At 40.8% G+C, this 22,700-nt stretch overlaps 1 protein-coding gene across 1 annotated transcript in view; it reads right to left on the minus strand.

Annotated features, from left to right (window-relative positions):
* Nucleotides 1–18,668: 18,668 nt before the first annotated feature.
* CNTN1 (contactin 1) overlaps nucleotides 18,669–22,700 on the minus strand; it is a 211,048-nt gene continuing 207,016 nt past the window's right edge. Inside the window, exon 24 of the mRNA XM_066550414.1 lies at nucleotides 18,669–21,218. Coding sequence (XP_066406511.1) covers nucleotides 21,139–21,218 — 80 coding nt within the window. The 3' untranslated portion in view covers nucleotides 18,669–21,138. The remainder of the gene's footprint in view (nucleotides 21,219–22,700) is intronic.

Below are 22,700 nucleotides of genomic sequence, written 5' to 3' on the forward strand. Positions count from 1 at the left end.
AGGGTGATTGTATTTTGGAAATCAATAACTACATTAAGGACTTAAGGGTCATCAGTAGGTGGGAGCTAATCACACTTTCCTAATGCAGGGCTCATCCTGATTTCACCCTGCATTTGTGCAGAATGTGAAATTAACTCTTTCTGTTTCTAAGGTCTAGCTGAATAAGTAGAAATTCCAACTGGAAGACAGGAATGAATGAGAATGCTTTTAAATAGTATATTGCTTTAAAAAATAATAACTCAATAGTCAGCTGCCTCTGCCTGGTCTCCCAGAATCATGCAGTCAAGTCAGAATTGCAACTTGCATTAAAAGGTGAGCAACCCTCCACCACATATTGCTGCTCAGTTCTGATTGCTAGGGGAAAGATCTGAAAACACAAACCTTGTTTAAGTAAGTATCATCATGCTTGGACCTGCCATGCTTTCTCTACACCAAACAGAAATTTAAAAAAAATCATTTTAGAAAATATAACAACAAGGAGTAGCTAAAATTAAGACAGTTTCTAATACGAAGATACCATTTTGTTACCAAGGGAGTTTCTGTCTTCAGTTTGCACTTGAGAAATGAAGACTACTGCAGCAAACAGGCTGGATTGACTTGGCTTATGTATGTCTGTAGATGGTGAGTAACTTGGGATAGTCCCACCTAGCTCTAAAGTTTTGGAGCTGTCCATCTTTGGTTTCTTGGCTCCAGCCAGTAGGATAGCAGAAGTTCATCCTCTGTGTTAGCTGGTAATTAATCAGTTTTGCCAGCTGTCAGCTACAGTTTTGTCAGCTATATATCAGCTGTGTCTCTCCTGAATCTTGTAACCTGGAAGGTTTTTTTAGCCAGCTGGTGTTTCTAAAACACAGAGATCAAGGCCTGCATTGGGGTGCCATTAAAAAAAGGCACATTTGGGGCCAGAACTCCTGAGCTATTTCTTCCTGCTGAAATAGGTCCTCAAATACTCACAACACTTAGTCCTGGCATGGAGTAGGACCCTGGTTACAGCAGTTTTATTCCCTCAAAGGAAAAATCTGAGTGACTCTACCAGCCTTGCTTTCTTTCAAGTCACAGCCTCACGGCCAGTGATGGGTGCTGGCTCTTCCTGGACATCAGAGTTCCTCTCTGCAAAGTGTCCCCTGGGGTTTCACAGCTCTCACCTCAAGCAAGAGTTGAGCTATAACCCTGTGATTAAAAAAAGAAATTCAGGGGGCCCAGCATCAGGCACACAGTTTCCCAAAAGGAAGACTCTTCCTGTACTTTGTATCTCCTCCTGGTCCTCCTGGAGGTTGTCTAGGTGGGTAACTAGAGCCTGCTGCTTCCTCATGCCTCCAAAACTACTTGACTTTTCCTTTGGTTTTTTTACCAAAGAGAAGCATTTGCAAGGCTTACAGTGCTCCTGGCACCCCTCAGCTTTGACCAAAAGGCCTTTTTTCCCCAGCAGTCCTTACCAGTATTCTTCTGTCTTTAAGTCTCTGTTTCTGTGCCAGGATAGCTTGCAGGAATGGGGCTTATATGGGGATATAATCGCTTGGGAAAGGAATGTAATTAAAAGCAACATATAAAGCAGTTAAAAAAAATCTTCTGAGGATGCTAGCTGGCACAATGAGAATCTTGCTGAGAATATTTAATTTGTTTGCATTATTAAGTGCAGACAGGTTGGTTTTAATTCAAAACAAACATGGCAATTAAATAAAAAGACCTATGTCAGTACAACATTGTAGCTAGAGAATTAAAAAAAATGAAAATGTAGGAAACACAAATATTCAGGCTTTCAAAAAATGGGAAAGACTTACTAGATTAACCAGATAATTAAAAATAAAAAAGAAAACAGTCCTAAAGTTTTATATCAGCTATGCTATAAGGAACCAGATCAAAAAACTGATGCAGCTGCCTTGATCATTAATATTTTTTTATTCCTGTTTTTCCAGTTATATGTGCAGCAGAACATATAGCATCTGATGATATCAAGTGCATAAGAAACATTTGACAAATGAATTTACATTTATTACATTTTCTTTCTTTAAATAGTAAGACACGTCCTGTCTCACTATTTAATTTTTGAAGTCTTAGCACATTGACATACTAATTTAGGTTTTCAGTTTCTTTTCAGAGAATATATGTATATATATGTATATATATATATGCATATATATATATATTGTTTTCAAGTTTGATGGAAATGTTTGATAGAAATACTGTGAAATATCAGATAGACTTGTGTGAGGTAATGCCAAAATTGATCAGAAAGGTCAAAGCTACTTTTTTCTTTTTTTTTAACTAATTGAGAAGGAAATCCAGGCTTCTGAAAGACACTACATGGGTATATCTAGTATTTCTCTTCCATTGATAATAATGTATTAAGTTATTCTTACCTGAGAGAAGTAAGAAGCATTGAGACCTGTTTGAGAAATGGGAAGCTCAAATAGGGAGATTGTTTGACTACCATAAATCCAGAGAAGGAAACTCCTTCAGTTCTATTATTAGCTGTTAGGAGATCTGTATTTCTTACCACCTGCTCAAATCTATAGACAGAATTATGCCATCCACTTCAAAGAAAATACTTAAAATCTTAATCTCTGGAATGGAGTATCATTAAAAGGTGTATTTTTCCCCAAACTGACCAGTTGTTCTCTTGGAACCCTTTCCTGAGCTCCTGTATTTATTTCCATTTTACCCTTACTACATTCAGACACTGTCTAAGCCAAGTTTCAGCACAAAACAATTTTTCCCTTTTGTCAAAACCAGTCTGGGAAGGAGGGAATGGAGGGTGCTTGGATGAAAGTGTTGACACTTGAGCTGTTGTTGAGAATCATAAATATGATGCTCTAATAAATAATCCCTGCTGACAGGTTAGAAATCAAAGCTCATTAGCACAGAAGGAAGATGAACATTTTAATGCCTCTGGATTCCACCCACTGCAATTAACACCACATACAGCATATTGTTCACCTAAAGCCATAAATCACAGTAAAAATGTCATATTATACACAGATCCTGAAACCACAATAAAGAAAATGAGAAATGGCTCAGAAAAACTAGGGAATACCACATTTTATTCATATGACTAATTGGAAACTAAACCTAGTGCTGAAAATATTTTAAAGCCTTGTAAGGTGGATGGTCCTCATAAATAAATGTGAAGGTCTCCTTTTACCTGAATGAACTGCATTGCTGTAATGCCTGTGGGTCCAACCCTACCAACCCAGGAAAGCAAGAGTAAGGCAATGGTAATCCTGAAGTGAATATATGAACTTACATGCTTTAGTCTATACGGAACTTGATATAATTCTTGGTAAAAGTCTTACAGAATTTTTTAAAGGGAAAATTAGTGACCCTTAAGTTCAAAGGCTACCAAGAGCCAAATCTGAGCCTGAATGTGACACACAGGTGCAGATTATTTAAACTAGTGATTATTTCTGAGTATTTCTATTTACAGGTGTTGGACCCCAAGAAGGGGAGTTGTTAGACTGTTGTTAATGTTTAAACTCATCCTCACATCCACTATTGTCAAATTTTTTATTTTAACCGTTTGATGCACTGCAAGAGGAGGCAGAACTCTACAAGTCCTGTGCCTTGTTTGACATCTTCCTGTGCAGATTGTCACTTAATTGGTCTCCCTTCCTGTTTAGGGCATTAGGTGTGCACACCAACCAGCTGAGAGAGAGATCTGAATTGAAGCAGAAAAGGGCTGGAAGGGGAAAGCGTAGTTCTGATATATTTTGCAGCATAAATGCTGAAACGTATTCAGAAAACAGCATCAGTGAAGTGGTGCCATGGCCTGTGACAGCATTGGGGATGCAGAGGGCACCCTGATGGCCAGCACTCTGCTCAGGCATACCAAGGAGGTTCAGGAAGCATCACCAACCTCCAGCCTCCACCTCCTCATCCACATCCAAAAGCACCCATGCTGGCCCTGCAGCAGATGATATTCTGCAAAATGTTTCTTCTGCTACCCAGGTGTAGCACTGTACACTTGCTTCTCCCTTCTGCCTCAGCAAGGAGAAAAGCAGGATGGTAGGATGGTGCACAACCACACAAATTCCACATAAGCAACATCACCCTTCCCAAAAGGGTTTCTGCCAGCCCATCTGCAAGCAGAGACTGTTTCAGAGGTCATCCCAGAACAGCTTTGGTTTTCCTGAGGGACAAACAGACCTTATGACCCCCCCCATTTATCAGACTCACCTCTGTCCTGGTCTGGCCTGTCTATCGGACCCAGTCTGGGTGAATCCACGGCTCAGGAGGGATTGTGCAGCTGTGCAGGTGCTCTCCAGCTACATGGAAAATTTCTCAATAATCTAGGCTTGGCTGGGTGTGGAGGAGAGCACCAGATCTCTCTTTGGGAGCTCCTTGTTTTAGTAGGATATAGGCTTGGCACTGGCCATATATGAAGAGTGGCTCTTTCCTCTGTCTAATTACCATTTTGAGCTGAGGGCCAGGAGAGGTGAGCTCTTGCTGCCAGTTCCTTTGTGTGCAGCTCCTGCACAGAGGAGCCATCTGGGTGGCTGCCCACTCCCTGGGGACAGAAGGAGATTCCTCTGAGAGGAGTCCCACTGCATGCCCCTTGGCTGGGAGGTGACCAAGGGACAGCAGTTTCACCCCCAGCTCACCCTGGGACCCTGCCTTTGGGATCAGGCTCCCTACCACTTGCTATTTTCCTGGTCCATGAGCCTTATGTTCCTGACAGTAGGGGCTGGGGTCTGACAGGAGCATGGGATCTTGTCCCTTCCCTGTGCCTCCTCTTGAGGATATTTTGCTGCTGAGTGGTTTAAAAGAGGCATAGAATCCCTTACAAGACAGAAATTATCCAGATACTCTTTCTAAGAGAGGTTGCAGATCAGACCCTATCTGAGGAAAAAGCTGATACCACCAGCAACATCAGCACTTCTGCTCCCATAGGAGACCATTAACCCTGTCATGAACTTGAAGGCCTCCACATTCCATGGACAGAGGAACAGAAAACAGCCCTGAAGTAGGTACTGCACAATTTCAGGGCAAAACAGTGGCAGAAATTCAGGTGTACATCTATGTCTACCATATCCTGATGGTTGCTCTGTCTGATCCCTGCTTGACACACAAAGCTTTCTGGATCAAGATTTTAAGGCAGAAATCTTTCCATGAGTAGGAAATCTGTGTCTTAGGTGGTCCAGATTTTCCTGCCAGATATCTCTTTCTGCCTGTTGTAGCTGTCTGCTTCATGTGTTGCAATCTCTGTCTTGCCCTTAGGCACCAGCAAAAGAAAAATAATCCAGTTTTATGTCAACAAATGGTTGGAAACAAACATATTTCTAACACACCATTATTTCATGTCAGGTGGAGAAGGAAGACCTATAGCACAGCAGTGAGAACAAGCCTCACAAATGCCTCTGCTTTTTTTCATGTTCCAAAGGTATACATCCAGTCAGAAACAGGAAACACATAGCAGAGTAAGGGATGGCAAAAATTTGAGCTTCATGCATGTTCTGAAGTGGTCTTTGCCCCACTTCTCTTGTATTTCATTTTATTACCCAAAGCACTCAGTTACACATCTGAATTTCTTCAGCTTGTCAACAGAAATTTAAGAATTTGGCACTTTTCCTAGAAGGGTATGGCTGCAGCTAAAGGAGAGCAAGATTCTTACCATAGTTTTCTAATCAAGTGTTTTCTTGTGGGCAAGAAATATTTGTGGGCAAATATTCCCTGTCCCACCTTAAGCGTCTCTGAGGAAAGACACATGCTATCCCATGCTCCATAGTCAAATTATCTGAGCACTACCAGTAGCATTATTAAGATGGAAGAGAGCAGTTTCCCACAGATATGCTTCTCATTTGATTCTCATGAAAAAATAATTAATTTTCAATTAGCCAAGCAAATATATACTGCAGGGAGCACATGAAGGCTGCTGGCCACAGCTGGTGGGTGGATTACTCTGCTGATGTGGAAGGGACTCAGCAAGGGCCTGGTAGGGGCTGTCATGGCATCAAAGTCCAGCCTGGGCTTCACGCCACTGTGATTAATGAATCGTTTTTTTGAAACCAGTGGCACATTGTGAACGGCCTTCAGCCACTTCTCCAGCCTCAGTGACCACATAATTTACAGCTGTAGATCCAATGAGCATATGACTGAGTGTGGACAGCCTGTGGCACAAGTCCATTGCAAAGATTTACTCATGCTACTGTGCCACAGTGTACAGCCTTTACAGCATCTTTTACAGCTGAATGATCACAGAAGGAGATTATACACTTATCTTTGTGTATTTCTGGAATCTGAATGAACCTGTGACAACTGCAGCTGAACAAATGTCTCCTCTGCATTACAGAGAAGATTGTGGCTGAAGTCCCTACAGTGTTCTCTGTTTCCCTCCCTACCCTCTGCAATCTTCCTTTTGTAGTGGCCACCACCAGCAAGGGTTCAGCATTTCCTTCCTCTCTCTGTCACTCTGGGTAGGCAGCTTATTCTCTCTGTCAGTAATACTAAGGTACTAGCAAGAGTAGATTGTCCCACCTTTATGGAAGTCCACGTGGAAGAAACCACAAGATTTCTTAGTGGATCCATATGCCTGAATCTGCTGTGACACTTTTGTGGGCACATATAATGAAGCCAAGAAAAAGCAGAGATCAACCTGCCTTGACCTGTTTGCTGCCTTTAGGACTTTCTCAGCAGCCCTGAAGTTTTGCCTGAAGTAACTCAAAAATGCCTCTTACATTGTCATACTTGTTATGTGGGGCTCCCAACAGTTATATGGCAAAAACTAACCCAAGACATTTCCAACAACAAATTAAATAAAATAAAACAAGTACTAACAATCAAAGATGCATGGATTCTGTGGGCAAAACCCATAACAATTTATTGTCTATTTACATTCCTTTAAAAAACTCACCACTTACTCTACAGATGTGTTTTGACAGCAGCATTTTTGGCAGCTGCCAAGTAAGGATAAACACAGAGACCTGGTGCTCATAGGGAAAAGCACAAGAAATGGAGGAAGGAAAGAAAAAAAACACACATGCACATAGAAAACCCAAAGAATTTTGCAAGTAGATCAGAAAATGGGAAGACTATTTAGAAACAAGTCTGAAGTCATTGAACATTGGGAATGACTCTTCTGAGAGGAGCCTTCATAGCACCAGGACATGAAAGGTTTGGCCACCCAGTGGGCAGGCAAGTGTGACCTCTGCTGTCCACACTGACCTGACAGGAAAGCACAGGCAAGTGCTACAGGGCTGTGTTAGCCTGGCACTGTGCTCATACTTAGAGGCAGCTGTGATGAGAGCTCTCAGCCCAAACCTGGGTTACATCTGACCAGCCTGAGGGGAGTGGGAATACTAAGCAAGAGTGAATTGTCCCACCTTTACGGAAAACCATGTGGAAGAAACCACAAGGTTTGTCCTCATCAGGTTCTATGGGCCTGGGCAAAATTGCTTGGCTGAGCCACAGACTCCTTACACACCACACTGGTTGATAAATTGGATGAATTGGTTAAAGACTAGGATTTTCCAGAATACAATTATGTCATTATCAATTAGAAGGGAGTAGTATTTGGACTTTCAGTGTTCTGAAAAATGTTAAAATTTCTCCAAAAATGAAAGCTTTGACCATGCTCTTTTCTGACAGCCATTTTCTGCTTTTCCACTACTTTAACTTCCTGTCTCAGTTTTACTACTAAATCCTAGTGCCACAACCTAGTGCTTCTCTCCATCCTGGCTCTTAGGAACACTTTTTTCCCAAAACTATTCTCCAGGTTTTTCTCTGACAGCTGTGCTGCTTGCCTTTGAAAAGCTTCCCAAATCTAAGCCCTTTCCCTTCTCACCTTTCCAAAGATTTCCCTTAGAAACTTCTGCAAAAGTGGTGGTTGTAGAGTACTTAGCTACCACCCAAAAGTGTCTGAACAGGCACCCAAAATCAAGATTTGGTATGTATATGCAGACCTGATATCTGAAAATACCCACCAGTAACACAGAACAGAGAGGTGAAATATGTCTAGAAGAGAAACTAAAAGCTAGGATGCTGTGTAAGTAGCTTAAATTTCAGAAGGATCAAGTACCCAGTAAATTTCACTGAGACTAAGAGAATTATTGTCTGATTGTGGCTGTATTTAATACAAACTCCAGTAAGAGAGACAGACACAAAAAAGGCAAGATTACACTGGCTTTGAATGTGAAAGCTGATTAAATGCATTTTCCTCAGTCACTATTTGTTGCTACTTGTCACTGTATCTATAGATTACTCATTCTTTCTGCATATCATGTTTGTGTTTGCCACACAGTGTTATTCAAATAGCCCAGATGCTGAAGCACGAGCCTGTTGCATTTTGTTGGCCAGCTGCACAAGGAAGAGATATTCTATGCCATGTGTATAGAAGAGGTACTTTTTCTTATCCTTCTGTGTAAGGGAAAGCAAAATACAATCTCCACCTTTTAGAAGTAATTCCCATGCTTTTAAGTCTTTCAGGCCTTATCTATGAGGAATAATAATTCTAATTCCTTGCATTACTGACCTGTTGCAGGTTGAAATCCATTACACATGGTGAAGTGCTCCCATACCATTGTGAAACACTAATGACAAATACCCAGATATGTACCTCATTACCAAGTTACACAAGTTAAAAGTCACCAACTTGGTTTACCAAACCTACTTATCTGATTACTACAATCTGATGAAAATACAACTTAACCCCAAAATATGTTGCCTCTGGATATTTTAAGATCAGTGACTGATGTTACCTAGAGACCACATACAACTCCTGGTTGCTTGTTAGGATGTGCTGTGGAGTGGACTGTGACACAGTCCACTGCTGCTGGCAGATGTTTACAGTCCCTGTAGTCTAAGATATAAGTTCAGCTCTGGTCTCACAAACCTGAGCTTCGCTTTTCTTAAAGCCTTCTGCCTCAGGAATGCTCCCACTGCCACCACCCTTCCCTGCCCAGCATGTGGCTGGTGTTCTGCTCTCTTGCTGGGACTCGATGGGGGAGGCTCTGGTTAGATGCTACAAAAGCCTTGACTGTCCTCTTTTTCTTGAGACCAGAACTGGAACGTACCTCTAGCTGTTCACAAGAACATAATTACAGGTAAGTTTAATCTTGCTAGCTTATCCCCCTCTATCTGCGTATCAGCTCAGAGTACATCTCATGGAAATCCAGTATTTCCACAGTGCTCAGCACTGTACCTCAAGCATAAGTAGGAGGTGTGCAGGGTGTGAGGAATGTATTAAAAGCATATATATTTGAATGCCTAAATGCCTGCATTTGCCAGCCTTGCCTCCCTGGCCTCCCTTGATATTCAGTGTAGACAGAGCGTCTCCCCCAGCGGGCAAGTCAGAGCGTATATCCAAGGCTCCTCTCTGAGTCATCCCCAGAGGTGTTACCCTCATCCCCTGACTCTGAAGGAGGAGAGGGAGACTTATTTCTCCATGCAGGCATCCCAGTTGAGTGCATAAACCTTGTCAGTGTTACTGCTTTCCATCTTCCCTGGATATTTTCTATTTCAGTTTCTTAAGGGAATGAAAAATAGCGAAAGAACTGCAGGTATTACAAGCACTTGAACTAAACCCAGACTAGAGAAAATAGACTGTTGCCACATTAGCTTAATGGAGAAACAAGCCCTGGCCAGGAATGGGTGACAGCAATGTCTAAATCTGAAAGACAGACTGGGATGATACATGGATGATACACAGACTCCATGGATGATACAAACTCCCCGACTTCCAATGAATCCTACAGCATGTATAGGCCCATAAGCAAGTGCTCTGTATATGGGAAGAAACTGGTTGTTCTCCAGTGCATCCTCAACTCTATGTAAACCAGGAGGTGAGCAACCAAAGAGAGATCCTAAATGAGATACCAGATAGGTCTTTCATCCAGTTTTAAATATATGAATACATAAATCAATGTGCATGTTTATGTGTCTGGCTCCAATTAATAAGCACCCGTCCTATGCCTCAGGCTTCCTGACAAGCATCAGAATTAATAATTTAATACATGGAAGAATGATAATCTTGTGGTTAAGTAATTTGAAAGTTGGATCAGTTCTTGGCTCTGCCACAGATTTCCTGTGTGACCGTGGGCAAGTCACTTAATCTCCTTGGCCAAGTACCTCAAAGGTATGTAGGTGCCTGATCCCACCAGTTTGGCGCCACTGCTATCTTCAAAAAAGCATTGCTTAGCTGTTCCTTTAGTTGGTAGGTGTCTGATTTCTCTCAGTAGGCATAAACAGGGTTTGCTGACATCATCCTACAAATTAATGAGCCACTTTGAGGCCTTAGTCGATTTCAAACTCCTGGGTCCCCACTTTGTCACCGCTGGAAAAGCTGGCTTTCAGCTCACGGGACCCCGCGTGGAGGTGCAGAGGATGTGCCTGCCTAGCTGGAGAGAAGCAAGCAATTTTGGCTGGGAAAGCACTGCCTTTTTGCGAGGACTTTGGCTGCTAGAAGTCCTTTCTCAGCTGGGAAGGCTATTTCCCATCCATCCCATCTGGACCCCTGCACATTCAGTTAGGTAGCAGGTAATCTCAGTTTAGGGGACATTTTAGGAAGGACAGAGCAGAAAGACAGAGGTTTTAGCTTAGGCCAGGGCAGTGCACCCTCTGTACCTCCCAGAAGGGGAGCAGCCATGTCTGGGCAGTGTCAGCCAGCCCACAGCAGCCCAGCAGTGCCTGAAAGCTGTGTCTCCTGACTCACTGTCTCCTCTTTGCTGTGAGAATCCATTGCCCTCCCTTTCTCTTTCTCCTAGTGCTGCTGACTTTCCATGGGGGAAAGCTGTTGCTCATCACTACTGCAATTCCTCACAACAATAGCAATGATCAGCACCCTGCTGAGTCCCCTGGGGAGTTGGAGTTGTGATCTGAAACTCAGAGCAATTAAAAAAAAAGAATCCACCAAATTTATTTGCCCTTGTGGCAGACTGGGGGGACATTGACCAATGTAGTGACAGGAAAAATCCTGCATTCCTCCCATTTCCAGCTATTGTCTGAGGGTGGTGTGTGAGGTATCTTGGTATACATTGGCCAGAGCTGTTTTTCAGAGGCCCCTGCCCATCTTTCCAGAAGGATCTGGAAACCTGAGGAGCCCCAAGTAGAAGAATGATGTTTTTAGACTTTGAGGACTGGATTTAAACAAGTCAGTCATGTTCAGGTCTTTAGCATACCTTCTAAGCTCAGCCAGTTGTGCTTGATCCAAAGGAAAAGAACAAGGAGAGAAATTTTACACAGAGAAAGGAGTAAACAGAAAATGCAGCACTGAAATTAATTTAGTTGGTTTAAGAAATTATTCCAGCTAAATGCTCATTTACTCTTTTAGCTCTTTTGAGATATTTCAAACCAATCAAAATTATATAGAAAATTAGAATTTCCACGTGTGCTTTAATGGTTTCCATAAGAATGTGTAGCTGCTAAATTTCATTAACCATACATGAGAAAATCAAAGATCTCTGAGCACAACTGAGGGGCACTGAGCTACCAAGGTAAGAAGATTTCAAGCTGATGAAAGCTACTCCCTGATGTGGCTGTACTTGTGGATGTGCAGAGCTGTCTCTAGTGCATATGTTGTGGGGGTAGCAGCTTCAGTGAAGGAAAAAGCAGGCCCTAGTGGTTATTTCTCCTTCTGCTGAAAACACAGACCTCTCTTTTTGTCTCATTTACTGGCACAGCCCAATGGAGTGAGCCTGCTTGCTGCTGCTGCCCACAAGGAAGAGTTCCCAGACCGGGGGATGATGACCTTTCCCAGGAAACCTTTGCCTATTATTCCCTGGACAAATGCCAAACAAACCCCATTCTCTGGCAACTTGATGCTTCAGTCATGTTTTGTTCCCTGTTGTGCAGTTGAAGCTTCTCCCTTCCTACAGAAGTGTCTCCAGGGAGGTACAGAGGAATCCCACAACAAATCTCAGCTGTGGCCAGGAGGGCAAAGGCTTCCCCAGCCTTGCAGGTGAGGCTCTGAGAGATGTCAGCTGAGATCACAACTTCCCTGGCTCTTGGGTAGATTCAATCAAGCTGGAATGAAAGCCAGCTTTACTGAGTTCATTGCAAAGTTAAATGCACTAGGGTTTGACAAATGAACTCCCCTGATACACATTACAGGAGAGAAGTTAGGTTCAAGGTTTCTCCTGTGCCTCCGTGTTGTCCAGGAGTGCAGCATGGCAAAAATGAAAATTTAGGAACTCCTTTGTGACTTTTAAAGTTACCCAGAAAGGGCTTGTGGTGCACAGATTGGGACATTACAATGACAAAAAAAAAAAAAAAAAAAAAAAGGGAGGAGATTCATAAAAATAGCACAACATTTAGAAAAGAAATATTTTAGAGAGGAAAGCAATTATTTCATACCTCTGCTGTATGCATCCTCCACAAGCAATCTCAGTCCCAGTCTGCTGTCATTATAGTCAGCAACTGCCACAAATGTCTTCAGGCAGGATCAGGTCTGTGTGTTGTCCTCCTGGGAAGGTTTTTTTAAATTGATAATGCAATGAATAGAGTAAAACAATGTGCTACTTAACAGTTTTCCCCTTCAGCTCAATCATTATAAAGGTTGATTTTTTTGACAGTTGATCCAGCATACAGGCATTGACTAAATAAATAGTGGATGGAGGCTTAGCCAAGAAATTAGTCTACCTGTAGGTGAAACACTGGTTACAAAATGTGGTGGAAAGGCTCCCATGACGGTTCTTACACTACCCTGGGCCAAAGTGAAGGTTTGCCCTCTTATTGTCTGGTAGAAATCAACTGTTTTCTTATGGCCCTCAGCCACCTGGTCTAGTGGAAAGTGTCTCTGCTCATGAAGGGGGGTTGGAACTAGATTTAAGGTCACTTTAAGGTCACTTCCAACCCAAGCCATTCTATGATCATGTTTTATTGTTTAAAGAGAATATAGCCATTGCTCTCTGTACTATGTTTTACAGGCACATAAGCATGAAACACTTTGTGACCTTAGTCATTATTATACCTAATGATAAGCACTTAGAAATAGTTTATTAACATCTGGCAGTCATCAGCTTGTAATGAGAGTTAATTTTAATATATCCATTATAGAAAATTACTTTTTGATGCTTAATGGACAGAAACATTAGCATCCATAATTGAAGGATTTTTAACACGTTTTTTCTACATATTTTACTTATTTTCCTTTTTTATGAGTTACTTTTTACTTCTGGTTGAGCACACACTTTGCGAAGGAAAAATAACAGAGGCTTCCTGGTATGAGCCAAAGGAAGTAAAAAATAATCAAAGACATTTTAAATGGGTATTATCAAAAAAACACATAATGCTTTTACATGTGTCCTTAATGAAGTGTACATTTGATTTATCTAGATTTTGCTTACAATTCTACCAGAGAGAAGCAAGGAGATTATATATTTGGTATAGCTACTATTTAACCCCTTTACACAGTTCATTCAGTGGTTTGGATTCACAATTAACTTACAGGTCCTGTCAGTATCTACTCATGGCATGAAGAGCTGCAAGATTTTTTTAAGCTGTAATTTATTTTTTCATATTTATCCTAAGATGTCATCAGAGAACACTAGGCCAGTGAAAAACTATTAGTTAGTAAATCAGGAATATGGAAATCAGAAAAGACACCACCACTTTCTACAAATAAACATGAAAAGGGAAAAACTTAAAATAATGATCATAAACATATATATTTGTCATTTAGAAAACTATCTACTTAGATGCAAGATCTCCCATTGTATTTTTCAAATGTTCTTTCTCATGAGATTTTTTCATCCCATGTTTACTTGCATTTTTAAAGATCAGAAATGGAGCTGACTTCCCTGGAGTTTGATTTTGTAATAATTCTCAATAGACATCACAGCTTTTGGCATAACATCAACATTATCATAGTTTATATGCAATTATTCTCACAGTAGTTCTAGTTCATTACTTTCTGAGGAGCTAATACTGTCAACAAGACTTTGCTTTTCTAATGCTATCATTAGAAAGAATCTTTTTATTTCTCACTCTGTTGTTTCTCCACTGGTGTACTCCACAGTAGTAACTCCTTCCTTTCAGTTGCCCTGAGGTTCCTCTGTGCTAGGATGGTACAAACGCATTTTCTCTTGAGCAGACATCCCGCAGGATTTTACTTTTGGCATAATAAGGTTCAAGTATTTCACTGATAATCTAAATTTTCCAGCATTTCAAGATTCTGAAGCAAAAAATAACCCAAAACACATATGTTGGCAGCCTCTCCTGGGGCACACAGTCTCCCTCAGTCTCCTTTATAGCCTTAGGAGGTAGCCAGCCACCCAGGTGTTCCCACCTAGCTTCAGCAATGACTCAGCTGAGGTGAGCTCTGCTTGCCACAAGCAGAGGTGAGGGTGATCAGCCTGTCCCAGGCGAAATGGCTCCCTGAAGCCTGCCTGGCTGGCTCCCCAGACCTAGGGGAGGTATTGTAGGACATAGGGGAAGTCATGGAGGTACCTGAGTTGGGGTGGAATAAGTTGTCCATAGCACAATGTAAATTCTTTATTGATGTAAACGCCTTGTCATTCAACATAAAGCCAGACCTAGGCATATTCCCCCCATTCTGCCATGTTGTATGTTAGAATAAATGCTGGTATCCAAATATCTATCATGTTCATTATGAAACTAGATTAGAAATTGCAGGTTGCTCATTGGGTAATGCATAACACGTGTTTTAGTTTAGTTTTCAGAGCACATGGCTTCAAGTTCTTTAAGATGTCTGACACTGATGTCAAGTCTTTTTAAATCACTGGACTATATCCTTGATCCTCCAAATCTGATTCAGAGCTTTGGGAAGAAGCCTACACAGGGCTTGACAGAGTTAAAAGTCATGGTGGTTTCACCTACCTCTTTGTTGTACCAGAAATGTCCATGAAATTGAGTGCTTGCAAAATCTCTTGGACACCTGGATAGTCATTAAGGGATTTTTCCTTGTTTTAGAGCTTAACTAACCATGATATTCCCTAGTGATGGCTTTTTATTACCAGTGTTAAAGTTCCTATTCAGTTTTTCTTTTGAGAGAAGGAAGAGAGGAAGGGAAAAGGGGAAAGCAAATGAAGAAAAGCAGGGGGAGAGGAAAGAAAGGAAGCAAGAAAGAAAGCAAGAAAAGAAAGAAAGGCTAAGTACTTTGATCATAGAAATATCCATTTTTGTTTATCTTTGCTGAAAGGCTGAGTGCTGGGAGAGCACTGGCCAGAAGCCACCAGGTTATCAAATTGCAGCAAGGACATCCTGGAAGATGCCAAGTAGGGAAATGAACTGTGTTAACTAAGTTCATGCCCCCTGTGCCCTGTGTTCCTGACAGAGTGAAGGCTTTTAGTTTCTTCAGTACTGATTAGAAAAAGACCAAGCCAGTGATTATGCTGTTTCTATATTTAAAAAGTCCTGTTTTCCTGCCTCCTGGAATCCATAAACCTCAAAGGAGCAGGTTCTTTTGTTGTATGGCAACACAGTTACTAACATTGAAAGTTGATGCTATTTTCTAGGTCATTTGCATTAGCACATTTGGCTCAGTCTTGAGTGTTTGAATTATTGATTCCTTCCTTACCTACATAGAACTGTTTTACCCTCTTCTCCTGTACTGCTGTCTAAGTCATCATCTCTGCAGCATCACACAAATCAGTGCTGTAGGTTGATGACAGGAACCTTTGCTGAGCAGAACCCAATGCAGTCATTCTGTGTGCACTTCCTTGCCTCTTGGAGCACGAAGTTTAACCTGCCTGTATAAAAGCTGCCACAAAAAACTGCAGAGCTCCTCTCTATTGTTTTGGGCTTTTTTTTCCTTGAGGTATTAATTTTTGTCAGATTATGTTACAATCCCAGTGCATGCTTTACATCCCAGTGTGCTACTTGCAGAAGGCCCACATATATAAATACACTCACCTTCTGTAGACCCCTTTGTATCATTCCATCATGAACTTTTTCCTAGGTATAAATCAGGTACTGAAGCTGGCTGAAGAGTCTTGTGATTTGATGCCAGAGGAGACATCACCTTGGCTTCGGCACACATGTCAGAGGCCTGCAGTGGTACTTGGGTGCTCTTTTTCTCTGTGAGAGGAGCACAGTGGAGAACTGGCTGATTTTCAGCAGCTCTTTGAGCTGCAGGTAGATCCACAGGGAATCTGACATGCATTATTCTGTCAGCGTACAGTTAAATAAGGATCCATAATTAACTGCTTCAGTCCTGTCACAGAGATCTGACAGATGCTTATTTCTCAGGATCTATAGCTAAAAACCTTCGGGCAGAGAAAACAACATATGACTTCATGAATATTATTGGCTTATCATAGACTCACAAGATAAAGAATAGCAGTTTAATGTTGAAGCGCAAAAGGTGGGTCTGCAAAAGCCTCACCAGAGAGTCTTTCCCTAAAGCCCTGTGCATGTCTCCACTCCCTTCTTAATTGCAGATAGAGATAAATTAATAGTAAGGACTAAGCTTTTGTGGAACCTACAGCAACCCTGAAGATTTTAAACTGATAACTAACAGACCCAACCTGCAGCTGGTAGTGCCAGCCCTGGGGCACAGACTCCTGCACTGCTAAGTGGTTGCCAGGGGCTCTGGCATGGCTCCGGGCTGCACCATCTGAAAACCAGTCCTGGAAGGAGCAATGGTGATGAGCAGTGCCTCATGAATGCTGTGGGTAGTACCAGATTTGAGCAGCTTGGAAACACCATTTGATTCCACCAGCCCAATTCACCTACCATGTCCCATGAGTGCTACCATTCTGCAGACAACTGCAGGGCAGCCGTTCATAGAGAGCTGTCTGGATGGGATGAATTCCCTGAGTTTAGTGTCTCTGGGAATTTGGCATTTTTTTAGACGTTTCTCCCTGTGAGAATCAGAAATAAATGTCAATGTGCAGCTAGTACAGTTATTGGCACATAGGTCCAAGTTGTTGAGAACTCCCAAAGGCTTTCACTTCAGGGCTCACTGGATGTTGAAATTCTCCCTGTTCACATCATATGGACCTTTATGCTGGAAGATATTTCCTTCTCTCCTCCCATTGAGGAGAATTCAGTGGCTTGTGCTGGATGTATCATTTCTGAGGCCAGGGCTCTGTTTCCATGTCTGGACAGAGGCTTTGTGCTCTGAAGACAACAGCTCTTGCCTGTGTGCTCTCCAGGGCCCTGGGATCACACCACCTGGGTATTTCCTGAAGGATTTAAGACCAGACCAAAGTCAGGCAATGACCACTGCTGCCATTCACCCCTATGGCATGTGCCCACTTGGATCTGCATGCCACAAAAAAGGATCTAAATTTGGCTGGAGCTGGATTATCTCTTGTGCAATGGAAACACTTCTCTTTCTGCAAGCATCAGCTGAAGGACAGAGGTGACATAGCTGTACCATGACAGCCACGAGGAGGGGACGATGCCCAGTCAGTATCTTTGTATTCTCTGTTTGGATTTCTCTTTTTGCCAGCAGATGATACTACAAACTCTCATGTATGCTGCCTGCTTTGAGAGAAAGAAATTATGTCATATCTTTTTGTGAAGCAGACAGTTGGTGGCTGTGACAACACAGTAAAAGACCAAAAGCATCAGGTGTTAAAGACATGATTAGATTATTTAAATATAGACCAGAAGAATCCAATCATCAGTGCTTACCAGGGGTTGCCTGTTGAAGTTACCACCTAAATCAAGAGCTTGTAAAGGGTTTTGGAGAATAAAAACTGGCATAACTTCCAGTGTCATTAATTAATCAAGAGAATAAATTAAATGAGAGTTAAGGCCAACTAAAGTGGAGGAGGTATTTTTCAAGTGTCTTTTTATGATGTTCTTTAGTTATTGGCATGGTTGGTAAAATTATTGGTTAATTGGCATGGAGGTAAAAGAAACATGTTAGCCTGGCAAGAAAAGAAAAGACAGTGCCACTTCTCTTTGAGATGTGAACACCATTTTTTATTTTCTATTGATGAGGACTTTTGTGCATTCTCTCCTTTCTTCTGTTTTTGGAAACAAGAAGAATTTTTAAATGGCAAAGCAAAAGGAATTAGTGGTAGAAAGTTAAAAAGACAAGTAGATCATCTCTGGAAGAAATGGAGAAGGGTGCAGAAGGAGTTGGGAAGGGACAGCCAGGACAGCTGACCTCAAAATGCCCCAGACCACAGGCCACCACCCTCAGCACAGAGAGCTGAGGGAAGATGAAGGGAGTGGGGAACAGTCAGAGTGATGGCATTTGTCTTCCCAGTCACCATTACCCATGCTGTATCCCTGTTTTCCTGGAGGTGGCTGAACACCTGCCTGCCCATAGAAAGTGGCAAATGAATCCTTTATTTTGCTTTGCATCTGTGCATGGCTTTTGCTTTTCCTATTAAACTGTCTTTATCTCAATCCATGAGCTTTCTCACTTTTACTCTTCTGATTTTCTTTCCACTCATGATCAGACAGTGAGTGAACAGCTGTATGGGGCATAGTTGCTGGCTGGGGTAAAATCATGACATATATCTACTGGAATAGAAAATGTTACCTGAAAAAATACTCTCCTTAGTTATCTCTTGTTTCCAAAAATGCTGAAAAGCTCTCAGGATGCTCTCTCTTACCGATTTTAGGAAAGTCTTTCTATCTGTATTACCTATAATCAAAGCAAATAATGCAGAAAAGCTCTTAAACTCCAGCAATAGTCACAGGAAGGCAGGGCAGGGATACACAGGACTTCATTCTATCCATACCTTTACTATCACAAATGACCACATTGCTGTTATGAAATTAGAAAGCTCCAATTCAAAAGACAGTTATAATACTTTGAGTAACATTAATACATTTATTTAATTGTCATTTACTTTTCATTCATAAAAAGGACAAAGCACAGTCCTGTTCTACTCCTTTGAAAAGAAAAGATAAAAAGTAACTAAAAAACCAGTTCAATATTCATCAGTATCAAATAATAGCAATATCAATTTTCCTGAAATATAAGGAAACAACAAATATGTCTATCTATATAAACTTTAATTAAGAACCTTGCATTTTAAAGCAGATGATACATTAGTTAGTTTTTCTTGACAACAATTTGAAGCTGAAGGTCCCAGTCAAATTTACACAATTATGTGAAACAGAAAATTCTCCAACTATCTGATCAGTATGTGACACCTACCTCATCCATGTTGCTGATTTAAAAAAAGAGAAGTGGCTTTCCGTCCCAGGTCATTTCCATGCAAAATGAAACAGTTTTGCTTCTTACATCATGTATTAGAAAAGTAAAAGGCAATCATGCATTTGGCAAAATATGTACTTGTGGTTGTATATTATATAAAAATGAGTCTTACTGCAAAAGAACAAAACCAAATGAAGCACAATAAAACACATTTTTTGTACAGAAGGCTTACAGCATATAAGTCTCTTATGTATGAAGACAGCTCATTTCTCTTTCAAATAATTATACAATTTATGAAACTGAGTAGTGTTTGACACTTTGACATTCCTCTATAGGGGAGTATCACTTTTGCCTATTTAAAAAATTTTCTTCTTGTAACAAATAGTTAAAATTAAACTAAAACCATATTATTGATATTTATTAATGAAGACTCTACACTTTTACATGTAAATATATAGTACAAAATTATACAAATAAAAGGAAAGGGTGTAAATTATTAATAGACCTATTCTTGCTTCATGTAAATATTATTACGGACCTCTACAGTATCAGTTCTAAAAAGATAAAATCTATTTCTAAGTAGCTAGCAAGGTTGTGCTAATAAAATATGATTCAAAGCTTATAATTCTTGAAGCATCAGACATTGCACTATTACTTGAGCCAGCTGATTCAACACCACTGTGTTTCTTCATCATTCACACCCAAACTAATTCCCAGCATACCATGGAAAATGAAAGGAATGCGCATTTCTTTAACAACTTAAAAAACCCCAAACAAACCAACAAAGAAACCCAGCACTGAAACACTCTAGACACAGTCAGAACAAAAACATTCTCTATCTCTAATAGATTCCCATTTTGAAAAGGCCATAGTAAACACGTAGCTTTGACTAACAGTTGGGATCTGACTTTCACGTACTAACACACAGTTGGATCATCCAGTACTCTGTCAAATAGAGAAATGGTCTCAGAACTTTAAAACTCTTATTTACAACACTATGAACATTAGAATAATATCAAGTTCTTGAAAAAGCATATAGTTCCCCCAAATGTATGCCTTCAATACAGGAAGGTAACACCTGGTGTCTGCAGCATAAAAATGTAAATATAATAATTTTTTTACTGTGCTACTCTGCTTTTGCCATTTATTGTATATCTTTTTTTTTTATATTTTAAATCTTTTCACTCTAAAAAATAACATACGTTTCCTACCATTTCATGGTCCACTTGGCTGTTCTTAGCATGGACTTCATCTCCAAACTCCTAAGTGTTATATTGCTACCTTAATAATAACAATAGGAATAAGACTAAATCAAAACCAATACATTACGCTGCTTCCCTGAAAGCTGACATTTGACTCCCAAAACCAGCAACAATTACCATAACAGAATTTTTCAACAGAATTCTTTTCAGAAAAGAATATAATAAATCTCGGGTCAGTGAAGCACAGGTAAATTCCTTTAAGCTGAGCATGCTATACATGCTTGGGTGAACATATTTAAAACAAAAAATCCTTATCACTGACTTTTATTTCAATTCCTTCAAATTCTATCCAATGACCTCAAGAAATATAGCTCTAAATAATTAAATGTTTTTGCTTTGACTGTCTCTCTAAAACCAGTGATCCCAATAAATGATGACGGGGCTATTCAAAAATATGCAGTACACAAAACATATAGGATAGTACAGACAGACGCAGTACTCTTACATTTATCACATACAATCAACATTTCAATCTCTATTATATTTCACAATTTGTTATTCAAGTTAAAGCACCTACGTATGGTGATTTTACTTTCACTGTACAGCCTATGTTATTGGGTTTTAACACTGTAACTTGCCCCATTGGACCGAATCATGCAACTGTCACAGATCAGCATAAGTGTTTTATAAGGCATATTGGAACAAGTTAAAAATTCTTAGCCGTTCAAAAGTTGATTACTTCATGAAGGAGTTCCTGGATGCCTCAGTCCTCTTAAAGTTCATAGGAAATCGGTAGGGTAATTCTTTTTAAAGTGTAATTTATTTGGCTTAGGATGGTGACACAGGAATCAAAAAGAATCGTGGTCCTCATCATCAAAGGGAATCCTTTGTGTAATGTGGAGGACAAGGTGAATCCAGCTACATTCAGAATCCCGAGCAGGCAAGGACACCCAGGGCAGGCACCACTAGGACCAGGAGCAGAGTTGGTACTCCAACAGCGGCACCTGTGCATCGAACAGAAAACAACACAGTATGGGTCTGACTGCAGCACCACTTGCAGTGGGGGAACAACCCTGAATTCGACAGAGTATGGAGGCTGGAAACCAGCTGGCATATCTCAGCACAGCCCCTACCTGGATGAATAATCTGCAATGGACAGAGACTTGTTACAGTAGGGCGGAGGACTCGCTCCTTTGTTCTGCCAGAGCTGCATGTTTATGCAGCATGTTTATACAAGAAACAAGGCCATTCAGGACACATCAGTGTATTTTGATTTGGCCAGTCTGACAAGCCAGGAGGTTATTATACCAGAAGGGAAAAGGTCAAAATAAATATTTAAGCTTGTGAAAACAAAATTAATGGAGTCTTTGAAATGTGACAAAGCAAAGAGACACCTTTGGAAATGTTAATGCTCATTTGAACAGCAATAATCTGAGAGATGTCAAAGAGCCTGGTCCGTTTGTTTACCTGCCAGACTACAAAGTCCAGATGGCCGACTTCTAGTAGTGTGGCATTTATGTCTGTTAAAGTCACAAGGGTATTTCTTAAACAAATATTTTAAGACATAAAATATTAATCTATGGTTTACAAACTTTACATGACTCGCTCTGACAAACAAAAATAAGAATTGCTATTGTTCAGAGGTTTGTGCTGCGATGGTCCAGCTCCCTGTTAAGAAGCATCTATATGAGAAAACAACCCAGCCAAACTGTGCAGGCTGTCAGTCTTGGAGATGGGCCAAAGGAGCCTGAGAACTGGATATTCTTTCACCCCAGGGAGGGCTTGTCTATACCAGGATGGTAGATGGGCAGTGCAGGACCCAGCTTACTGCTGCTGAACACTCAGCACAGAGGTGCTTGCAGCTGGTGCTGAAGGCATTGCTGGAACAGGCCCACTGGACAGCTCTCCAGAAAATGTTAAATGAAGAAAAACCATACTGAGAAGGTAATGCACAAACTGAGCAGCAGAGATTTCAGCAGGCCTAAAAACAAGCACAGCATGACCAACTGTGAAAGCACAGGGGTATATTTATCTTATTTTTTAGTGATTTATGAAGCACATTAATGTTTTGTTTTTGTTCTTAAATATCAGAGTACAGGTTCTTAATGAATGAAGCCATAGGGGAAAAACTCCAGGTTTTGTGTTTAAGAATATCCACAGAAAATGTATTCTGCTTTTGTCAGACCAGGATAATGCAGTTGGAAAGACGCAAATAAATATTTTGAACACTTCTAATGAAGAAAAACAAGACAAAAAGTTTGCTGAGTAAAGTTGAATGATGTGCAAGTATGAGGAAACATCTCTTTGCATGTTGCTGTTCTACAGAGAAAAAGGAATAATAAATCTTCCCCTGAGATGTGCTTACTGGCTCCAGAATAGTTAGCAATTCACCTCTATTATAGTGATTCCTTACAAGGTTTAGGCACTGTTGCAGAGATATATTTACCAGTTTTCTTAAATAAAGCAAGTCCTATCCTTGGACAACA

The sequence above is a fragment of the Molothrus aeneus genome, chromosome 5, assembly GCF_037042795.1.
Source record: "Molothrus aeneus isolate 106 chromosome 5, BPBGC_Maene_1.0, whole genome shotgun sequence".
Classification (NCBI taxonomy): Eukaryota; Metazoa; Chordata; class Aves; order Passeriformes; family Icteridae; genus Molothrus; species Molothrus aeneus.